The 11376-nt window shown below is 46.7% G+C and overlaps 1 protein-coding gene across 1 annotated transcript in view; it reads left to right on the top strand.

Annotated features, from left to right (window-relative positions):
- The window catches only part of LOC137353189 (probable G-protein coupled receptor 139), a 31460-nt gene extending 21525 nt beyond the window's left edge, over positions 1-9935 (top strand). The window contains exon 4 of the mRNA XM_068019237.1: positions 9907-9935. Coding sequence (XP_067875338.1) covers positions 9907-9935 — 29 coding nt within the window. The remainder of the gene's footprint in view (positions 1-9906) is intronic.
- Positions 9936-11376: the final 1441 nt, after the last annotated feature.

Below are 11376 nucleotides of genomic sequence, written 5' to 3' on the forward strand. Positions count from 1 at the left end.
CAGAGGATTGGAGGACAGCGAATGTGGTACCATTATTCAAGGAGGGAAGCAGGGCCAAACCAGGTAATTAAAGGGCAGTGAGTCTAACATCAGTGGTAGGGAAACTATTGGAAAAATTCTGAGGGACAGGATTAATCTCCACTTGGAAAGGCACGGATTAATCAGGGCTAGTCAGCATGGCTTTGTCAGGGGAAATTGTGTCTAACAAACTTAATTGCATTTTTTGAGGATGTGACTTGATGTGTAGATGAGGGTAAGGCCGTAGTCTACATGCACTTCAGTAAGGCATTTGATAAGTTCCGCATGGGAGATTAGTTAAGAAGGTAAGAACCCATGGGATCCAGGGTAATTTGGCAAATTGGATCCAAAATTGGCTTCGTGGCAGGAGGCAGAGGGTAATGTTCCAGGATTGTTTTTGCAATGGAAGCCTGTGACCAGTGGTGTACCACAGGAATCGGTGCTGGGACCCTTGCTGTTTGCAGTGTACATTAATGATTTAGCCATGAATATAGGAAGTATGTTCAGTAAGTTTGCAGATGACACGAAAATTGGTGGTGTCGTAAATAGTAAGGAGGAAAGCCTTAGGTTACAGGACGATATAGATGGGCTGGTAAGATGGCTGGAACAGTGGCAAATGGAATTTAATCCTGAGAAGTGTGAGGTGATGCATTTTTGGGGAACTAACAAGGCAAGGGAACATACAACGGATGGTAGGACCCCAGGAAGTACAGAGGGGTCAGAGGGACCTTGGTGCACTTGTCTATAGATCACTGAAGGCAGCAGCACAGGTAGATAAGGTGGTGAGGAAGGCATATGGGATACTTCTCTTTATTAGCTGAGGCAGAGAGGTTCAGAGCAGGGAGGTTATGATGGAGCTGTATAAAGCGTTAGTTAGGCCACAGCTGCAGTACTGGGTACACTTCTGGTTGCCACACTATAGGAAGGATGTGGTTGCACTGGAGAGGTTGCAGAGGAGATTGAGCAGGATGTTGCTTGGGCTGGAGCATTTCAGCTATGAAGAGTGACTGGATAGGCTAGGGTTGTTTCCCTTAGAACAGGGAAAGCTGAGGGGCGACCTGATTGAGGTATACAAAATTATGAGGGGCATTGAAAGGATAGATGGAAAGAAACTTCTTCCCTTAGCGGAGGGATCAATAACCAAGAGGCAAAGATTTAAGTTAGGAGCAGGAGGTTTAGAGGGGAAAACTTTTCTCACCCAGAGGGTGGTTGGAATCTGGAACACACTGCCTGAAGAGGTGGTAGAGGCAGGAACCCTCACAGTGGCGCAGTGGTTAGCACCGCAGCCTCACAGCTCCAGTGACCCAGGTTCAATACTGGGTACTGCCTGTGTGGAGTTTGCAAGTTCTCCCTGCGTCTGCGTGGGTTTCCTCCGGGCCAGAAGACTTGCTGGTTGATAGGTTAATTGGCCATTATAAATTGCCCCTGGTGTAGGTAGGTGGTAGGGAAATATAGGGACAGGTGGGGATGTGGTAGGAATATGGAATTAGTGTAGGATTAGTATGAATGGGTGGTTGATGATCAGCACAGACTCGGTGGGCCAAAGGGCCTGTTTCAGTGCTGTATCCCTAAACTAAACAAAACTAAACTAAAATATTTACAAAGATCACTTGAAATGCAAAAGCATATCAGTCTATGGGCCACGTGATGGAAAATGGGATTAGAATAGATAGGTGCTTAATGGCTGGCACAGACAAAATGGGCCGATGGGCCTGTTTCTGTGCTGTATAACTCAATGACTCTAAATGAAGCCTCCCCACCTAGCTATACCTTCCACCACAATCCCCATAGAGATTGACGTGGTGGCAGTGTGGCACTTTTCACCAGATCACACCTTGGCCTGACCCCCTCCTCCTCTTGCACTTTCTTCTCCTTTCACCAACTCCCGTTGCTCCACCCCTCTCACCTCTCAATCAAAATCCTCATTCTCACTGAGATATCTTCATTGCTTTACTCCCTCAGCCTCTGCATTGAATGACATCTCATTCTCGGTGATTTCAATCTCCATCTCAACTCATCATTCTCTCCCTCCACTGAGTTCATTGCCCTCCAATCTTCCTTAAATCTCTCTCTCCAAAAACTTCCCAAATCATCTTCATGGCTGCAACCTTGACCATACCATCTTCCATGGTCTCAATTCAATCACAGATAAGGCCATCTCTGATCACCTCCTTGTATCATTCTCCACCCACATCCCCCTCCTACACCCCAACCCTACCTCCTTCTGTATCTGCCCCGGAAAAAGGACCATCCCAAATTCACTTCATTTTCCATAACATTTCCACAGCTACCGATTTGCTCAACTGCACCCTCACATCAATCTTTGAAAACCTCGCTCCAAATAAATCCATTGCTCTCACTCACTCTGGTCATTTCCCCTGGTATAGCCCTTATCTCAGCTCCCATAATTCCGAGGGATGCAGAATTGATAGGATATGACAGACAACTTGTTTAGCAACACGGCCAGGTCACATAAAGCTCTATTGGGTACTGTTCTCATTTGCTGAAACTGCTCACTATTCCTGGATCATCCTGCAATGAGAAGATAACCTCTGTCTTCTTTTCTCTACCGCACACCGGCTTCTTAAACTTCACACCACTGTCTCTCCACCCTCATCTCCAACAGTAAGTGTGAGGAGCTAAAACAAGAAATGCTGGATTCACTCAGCAGGTCTGGCAGCATCTGTGGAAAGAGAAGCAGAGTTAACGTTTCGGGTCAGTGACTCTTCTTCGGAACTGACAAATATTAGAAAAGTCACAGATTATAAACAAGTGAGGTGGGGGTTGGGCAAGAGATAACAAAGGAGAAGGTGCAGATTGGACCAGGCCACATAGCTGACCAAAAGGTCACGGAGCAAAGGCAAACAATATGTTAATGGTGTGTTGAAAGACAAAGCATTAGTACAGATTAGGTGTGAATATACTGAATATTGAACATCAGCAAGTGCAAACCTGAAGAAAAACAACCTGAAAAAAACAGTGGGTAAGCAAACTGAACAAACTAAGATGAAATGAAATAAATGCAAAAAAAGATTGTAAAAAATGTAAAAAGGAATGCAAAAAAAAGGAAAAAAAAAATAACAAAAAATGACTAAAAATGAAAGTAAAGTGGGGGGCTGTCATGCTCTGAAATTATTGAACTCAATGTTCAGTCCGGCAGGCTGTAGTGTGCCTAATCGGTAGATGAGATGCTGTTCCTCGAGCTTGCGTTGATGTTCACTGGAACACTGCAGCAATCCCAGGACAGAGATGTGAGCATGAGAGCAGGGGGGAGTGTTGAAATGGCAAGCAACCGGAAGCTCAGGGTCCTGCTTGCGGACTGAGCGGAGATGTTCCGCAAAGCGGTCACCCAGTCTGCGCTTGGTCTCCCCAATGTAGAGGAGACCACACTGTGAGCAGCGAATACAGTATACTACATTGAAAGAAGTACAAGTAAATCGCTGCTTCACCTGAAAGGAGTGTTTGGGGCCTGGGATAGTGAGGAGAGAGGAGGTAAATGGGCAGGTATTACACCTCCTGCGATTGCAAGGGAAGGGGCCCTGGGACGGGGACGAGGTGGTGGGGGTAATGGAGGAGTGGACCAGGGTGTCGCGGAGGGAACGATCTCTTCGGAATGCTGACAGGGGAAGGGAGGGGAAGACGATGGAGGTGGCGAAAATGGCGGAGGATGATCCTTTGGATATGGAGACTGGTGGGATGAAAAGTGAGGACAAGGGGAACCCTGTCACGGTTCTGGGAGGGAGGGGAAGGGGTGAGGGTAGAGGTGCGGGGAATGGGTCGGACACGGTTGAGGGCCCTGTCAACCACAGTGGGGGGAAATCCACGGTTGAGGAAAAAGGAGGTCATATCAGAAGCACCGTCATGGAAGGTAGCATCATCAGAGCAGATGCGTCGGAGACGGAGAAACTGGGAGAATGGAATGGAGTCCTTACAGGAGGTAGGGTGTGAAGAAGTGTAGTCGAGGTAGCTGTGGGAGTCAGTGGGATTATAATGGATATTGGTAGACAACCTATCCCCAGAGATGGAGACAGAGAAGTCGAGGGAGGGAAGGGAAGTGTCAGAGATGGACCATGTAAAGGTGAGAGAAGGGTGGAAATTGGAAGCAAAGTTGATAAAGTTTTCTAGTTCGGGGCGGGAGCAGGAAACGGCACCGATACAGTCATCAATGTACCGGAAAAAGAGTTGGGGGTGGGGGCCTGAGTAGGACTGGAACAAAGTGTGAGGAGCTCATGGATTTCTTTGTCACTAAGATGAAACGATCCGATCAGATGCCTCTACCAATTCCACTGGCCCAAACTTGGTCTGCAGCTTCCCCCCTCATAACTCTGATCTCACATCTTTCTCTCATGTCTATCCTAGCTCCCGTCATGCCCTCACTGAGCTCATCTTGAAGATGGGGCCCACCTGTTTTCCTTCAAATCTATTCCCACTAAGCTGCTGATCACCCAACTTCCCCTCCTACTCCCCATGTTAGCTGACATTGTTAACAGTTCCTTCTCTTCAGGTTCTATCTCTGTCTCTCCTCTAAATCTGCCATCGTCAACCCTCTCCTCAAAAACACAAGTCTTGCCCCCTCCTTCTTTGCAAACTGCCACCCCATTTCCAAACTCCCTTTCCTCTCCAAAGTCTTTGAAAGTTTTGTCACCTCCCAAATCCGTGCCTGTCTTTCTCGGAACGCCATGTTTGAATCCAACCAATCAGGATTCCTCCTCTTGCACAGTAACAAAATGGAACTTATCAACATCACAAAAACATCCCATGTGACTGTGACAATGGTAAACTATCCCTCCTCGTCCTTCTCGATCTGCTTGCACCCTTTGACACTTTTGAACACACCGGACTCCTCCAATGTCTCTCCACTGTTGTCCAGCTGGTTGGGACTGAACTCACCTGGTTCCATTCTTATCGATCTAATCTTTTCCAGTCAATAGCATGGTATTTTCAGTCAACTAGGGATTATAAATTTTAAAGGACATTAAACGCTGTGCTAATTCTAAGGGGAAAGTTGTAATTGTGATTGGGGCCAATTGACCAGTTAATGCTTTGAAATCTCCATAACATGGAAGTGGCCTCAGTAACCTCCTCCTCAGGAGGGACGGGTGATCCTGGTTCCCCTTCTCCCCTTCTCTCGGGTCTACCCCGTCTCCTCCGTGTTGTCGTTAGCATAGCAGGACAGACAGGCAAAGGCTCTCCTTCCCCATCATCATCCTCCTCTGAGGAGTCCTGTCCTGTCTCAGTATATCCCATGTGATACTCTGCTTTCGTGACGGCTGCTACAACCGCCTGCTGCTTCCCCATCTGGTTCCGCAGTCACTGAATGGTGGACCTGCACTGTGCATTGGTCTGTCTCTCAGTGGGGTCACTCCTGTAGCTCTCTAAAGACTCCCCATGATTCCTCTAACTTCTGGGTTAACTGGGTGTTTTCCTGATGAGAGTGACAATATGCCTCTCCGCCAACCCTAACCACTGCTGAGCTGCCCCAGCCTGTACGGCATTAAGCCCCTGTTCCTCAGAGTGGCAGTAGAGGATGCCAGCTGATTTTGTAACATTTCCAGCAGTTTCTGCTGCTGCTGGATCGGTTCACTTTGAGCTACCATCTGTTTCACCTGTGACTGAACCACTTCCTCATTGCACTGCACACAGTACGAGTGTGATTAGATTTAAAACCCTGTCACTCTTCCAACATTTAGCCAAGACCTGAACCTGGATAAATGCTACTCTTTCTTTATATAGGAACGTAGGAGCAGGAGTAGTCCATTCAGCCCAATGAGCCTGCTCCGCAATTCAACATGATCAAGGCTGATCATCCACTTCAATGCCTTTTTCCCACACGATACCCATATCCCTTTATATCATTAGTATTTAGAAATCTGTCAATCTCTGCTTTAAACATACTCAATGACTGAGCTTCCACAGCCCTCTGGGGTGGAGAATTCCAAAAATTCACAACCCTCTAAGTGAAGAGATTTATAGAACATAGAACATAGAAAAATACAGCACAGAACAGGCCCTTCGGCCCACGATGTTGTGCCGATCCTTTGTCCTCTGTCAAGGACAATTTAATCTATACCCCATCATTCTCCTTTATCCATATACCTATCTAAAAGCCGTTTGAAAGTCCCTAAAGTTTCTGACTCAACAACTTCCCCAGGCAAGGCATTCCATGCCCCGACCACTCTCTGGGTAAAGAACCTTCCCCTGACATCCCCCTTATATCTCCCACCCTTCACCTTAAATTTATGACCCCTTGTAACGCTTTGCTCCACCCGGGGAAAAAGTTTCTGACTGTCTACCCTATCTATTCCCCTGATCATCTTATAAACCTCTATCATGTCACCCCTCATCCTTCTCCGTTCTAATGAGAAGAGGCCTAGAATGTTCAGCCTTTCCTCGTAAGACTTATTCTCCATTCCAGGCAACATCCTGGTAAATCTCCTCTGCACCCTCTCCAAGGCTTCCACATCCTTCCTAAAATGAGGCGACCAGAACTGCACACAGTACTCCAAATGAGGCCTTACCAAGGTCCTGTACAGCTGCATCATCACCTCACGGCTCTTAAATTCAATCCCTCTGCTAATGAACGCTAACACCCCATATGCCTTCTTCACAGCCCTATCCACTTGAGTTGCAACTTTCAACGATCTATGCACATAGACCCCAAGGTCTCTCTGCTCCTCCACATGCCCAAGAACCCTACCGTTAACCCAGTATTTTGCATTCGTGTTTGTCCTTCCAAAATGGACGACCTCACACTTTTCAGGGTTAAACTCCATCTGCCACTTTTCAGCCCAGCACTGCAACCTATCCAAGTCCCTTTGCAGACGACAATAGCCCTCCTCGGTATCCACAACTCCACCAACCTTTGTATCATCTGCAAATTTACTGACCCACCCTTCGACTTCCTCATCCAAGTCGTTAATAAAAATCACAAACAGGAGAGGACCCAGAACTGATCCCTGTGGCACGCCACTGGTAACTGGGCTCCAGGCTGAGTATTTACCATCTAAGACCACTCTCTGCCTTCTATCAGTTAGCCAATTCTTAATCCAACTGGCCACATTCCCCACTATCCCATGCCTCCTGACTTTCTCCATAAGTCTACCATGGGGGACCTTATCAAATGCCTTACTAAAATCCATGTACACCACATCCACTGGTTTACCCTCATCCACTTGCTTGGTCACCTGCTCAAAGAATTCAATCAGGCTTGTGAGGCAAGACCTACCCCTCACAAAACCGTGCTGACTGTCCCGAATCAAGCAGTGTCTTTCCAGATGCTCAGAAATCCTATCCCTCAGCACCTTTTCCATCAACTTGCCTACCACCGAAGTAAGACTAACTGGCCTGTAATTCCCAGGGTTGTTCCTATTTCCTTTCTTGAACAGGGGCACAACATTTGCCACCCTCCAATCACCTGGTACCACCCCCGTCAACAGAGAAGATGAAAAGATCATTGCCAGCGGCTCTGCAATTTCATCCCTTGCTTCCCATAACATCCTTGGATATACCCCGTCAGGCCCGGGAGACTTGTCTATCTTCAAGTTATTCAAAAACCCCAACACATCTTCCCTCCTAACGAGCACTTCCTCGAGCTTACCAGTCTGTTTCACACCGTCCTCTTCAGTAATACACCCCTTCTCATTCGTAAATACCGAAGAGAAGTACTCATTCAAAACCTCACTTATCTCTTCCGGCTCAACACACAGTCTCCCGCTATTGTCCTTGACCGGACCTACGGTCCCCCTAGTCATCCTCATATTTCTGACATACGCGTAAAAGGCCTTGGGGTTTTCTTTTATCCTACCCGCCAAGCATTTTTCATGCCCTCTCTTAGCTCTCCTAATCCCTTTCTTCAGATCCTTCCTGGCCATCTTGTATCCCTCCAGAGCTATGCCTGTGCCCTTTTTCCTCAACCTTATATACGCATCCTTCTTCTTCCTAACAAGACTCTCAACCTCTCTTGTCAACCACGGTTCCCTCACATGACCATCCCTTCCCTGTCTGACAGGGACATGCTTATCAATGGCCCCTACTATCTGCTCCTTGAAAAAGTTCCACATTTCGACCGTGCCCTTCCCTGCCAGCATATGCTCCCAACTTATGCTCCTCAGTTCCTGCCTGACAGCATCATATCTACCCTTCCCCCAATTGTAAACCTTGCCCTGTTGCACATACCTATCCCTCTCCATTACCACAGTGAATGCTACAGAATTGTGATCACTATCTCCAAAGTGCTCGCCCACCAACAGCTCTATCACTTGCCCTGGTTCATTACCTAGTACCAAATCCAATATTGCCTCCCCTCTGGTCGGGCAGTCTACATACTGAGTCAGAAAAGCTTCCTGGACATACTGCACAAACACTACCCCATCCAAACTATTCGATCTAAAGAGTTGCCAATCAATATTTGGGAAGTTGAAATCCCCCATAATTACTACCCTGTGACTTCTGCTCCTTTCCAAAATCTGTTTCCCAATCTGCTCTTCCACCTCCCTGCTGCTATTGGGGGGCCGATAGAAAACTCCCATCAAGGTGACTGCTCCTTTCCTGTTCCTGACCTCAACCCACAGTGCCTCAGTCGGCAGATCCTCCTCGAAAATTCTTTCAGCAGTTGTTACACTATTTCTAACTAACAATGCCACCCCCCCACCTCTTTTACCACCATTCCTAATCTTATGAAAACATCTATAACCAGGTACCTCCAAGAACCATTCCTCCCCCTCACCTATCCACGTTTCAGTGATGGCCACAACATCGTAGTCCCAAGTGCCCATCCACGCCTTCAATTCACTCACCTTATTCCTGATGCTTCTTGCGTTGAAGTATACGCACTTTAACCCTTCTCCGTGCCCATCTGTCCTCTGCGACAGTGCTACCTTCCCCAATACCTCACTACACTCTTTGTCTTTCTGAGTGGACCCACTGGTCCCTGGACTACAACTCCTCATCTCTGTCCTAAGTGGCTTCCCCCTTATTTTGAAATTTGTGTCCCCTGGTTCTAGACTCCCCAACCAGGGGAAACATCTTTGCTGTATCTACCCTGTCTATCCTTAGAAGTATTTTGAAGGTTTCAATAAGATCACCTCTCATTTTTGCAAACTCTGTAGAATACAAGCCCAGTTTCCCCAATCTCTTTTCATAGGACAGTCCCATTATCTCAGTAACAAATCTGATGAATCTTTGTTGCACTTGCTTTGTGGCAATAATATCCTTCCTGAGGTAAGGGGATCAAAAATGCACACAGGTGCGGTCTAACCAAGGTTTTATACAATTGAAGCAAGACTGCTGTGCTGTTCTTTGTTCTAACATCCCATTAGCCTTCTTCATTGCTCGCTGCACCTGCATGCTGGCTTTCGGTAACTTATTGACAAAGACACCCAAGTCACTTTGTACATCTACACTTTCTAATTTCTTCCTATTTAAGAAATACTCTGCACCTCTATTCTTCCTGCCAAAATGGATAACCTCACATTTTTCCACATTATATTCCATCTGCCACATTCTTGCCACTCACTGAGTCTGTTCAAATCCCCTTGAAGCCACTTTGCATCTTCCTCAGAACACACATTCCCATCTAGTTTTGTGTCATCTGCGAACTTAGAAATATTACATTTGGTGCCCACATCCAAATCATTGATATATATTGTGAACAGCTGGTGCCCAAGTATTGATCCTTGCAGTATCCACTAGTCACAGACTGCCAATGCGAGAATGACCCGTTTATTCCTAAACTCTGCTTTCTGCCTGTTAATCAATCCTTAATCCATGCCAGTATATTACCTCCTATCCCATGTGCTTAAATTTTACGAACCAACCTCCTGTGGGGGACTTTAACAAAAGCCTTCTGAACGGAATGCGCTCATGTTTTTGTGTGTACTCTTCTCACAGGGATTGGATACTGTCTGGATTACATTTAATGACCAACTTTTCCTCATATGTTTCCCAGAAACCCTTCTTTACACTGGCCTTTCACTACATAGCTTGTACTCACTGGGTCAGTTTAATCTACCACCCTTCCAAAGAGATTATCCCCGTAAGATTTATCACTGGCCAAACAATGTTCCTACATTTGTGAAACTTGCTTTAACTCCCTCGGTTTATGGACTCGTCAAAGTCCAGGGTTTCAGCATCACTTGTAAGATCTGGAGTTTGCTTTAATTTAATTGGAAGACTTGGTCAATTACAACTACAGTCTAAGTTGGGAGAGAAGATCTAAAAGGGACTTATCGCTCAGACTAGCTACAAAACCACACGGGTACGAGTAGTTTTTCACAAGCTTTACAGACTTTATTGCGTTTTCTACAATAAACACAAAATCATGATACTGAGCAAAGGGCAGTGGTGAGCAGTTGTGTTCACGATTGAACACCGGTCCTCAACCTCCAGTTAACTGCGATGCCTTGTCTCTTGATTGAAGTCTGTCTTCTGTCTTCGTTTGGATGATGATGCGTGCTTTTGGGGACTTCCAAGTTCTTACTTTCTACACCTTTCCCAGCTTGGTTCTGTGCCATATTAGGTAAAACCCCATTTCTGTTCATCTAATTGGTCCGTCATTAACAAACTGCCCTTCCATGATGGTACTTTGACCTTGTTCAGATCATTGTCATTTTCATTCAGGGGGCTCCAGATTCATGTTTCCTTGCTGTATATTCATCAACAATGATCACTTCATGAGATTGATCCTGAAAGGGAGTATTTTTGAGAGTCAAGGGTTGTGTTGTTATTGTATGGTGTTCCGACCTCTACCTTGTCGAGGCTCAACGCCAACTTTCAGACCCTTCTTCCCACCTCCCCCTGGACCATGACCCCAACACCAAACATCAAGCGACTGTCCACAGGACTGTCACTGACCTCATATCTTCTGGTGATCTTCCCTCTGCAGCTTCCAACCTCATAGTCCTGCAACCCCGGTCAGACTGCTTCTACCTCCTTCCCAATAATCCACAAACAGTACTGTCCCAGCAGACCCATTGTGTCAGCCTGCTCCTGCCCCACTGGGCTTATTTTTTCCTATCTTGATTCTATCTTTTCTCCACTGGTCCAGTCTCCTCCCACCAACATCCATGACTCTTCTGACACCCTACGCCATTCTGACAATTTCCAGTTTCCTGGCTCCAACCGCCTCTACTTCACCATAGACGTCCAATCTCTCTACACCTCCATCCCCGACCAGGATGGTTTGAGGGCTCTCCAATTCTTCCCTGAACAGTGGCCCAACCAGTCCCCATCCACCACCAACCTCCTCCGCCTGGCTGAACGTTTTCTCTCATTGAACAACTTCTCCTTCAACTCCGCTCCCTTCCTTCAAGTGAAAGGTGTTGCTGTAGGTACCCACATGGGTCCTAGTTATGCCTGTCG

This window comes from Heterodontus francisci, chromosome 40, assembly GCF_036365525.1.
Source record: "Heterodontus francisci isolate sHetFra1 chromosome 40, sHetFra1.hap1, whole genome shotgun sequence".
Taxonomy (NCBI): domain Eukaryota; kingdom Metazoa; phylum Chordata; class Chondrichthyes; order Heterodontiformes; family Heterodontidae; genus Heterodontus; species Heterodontus francisci.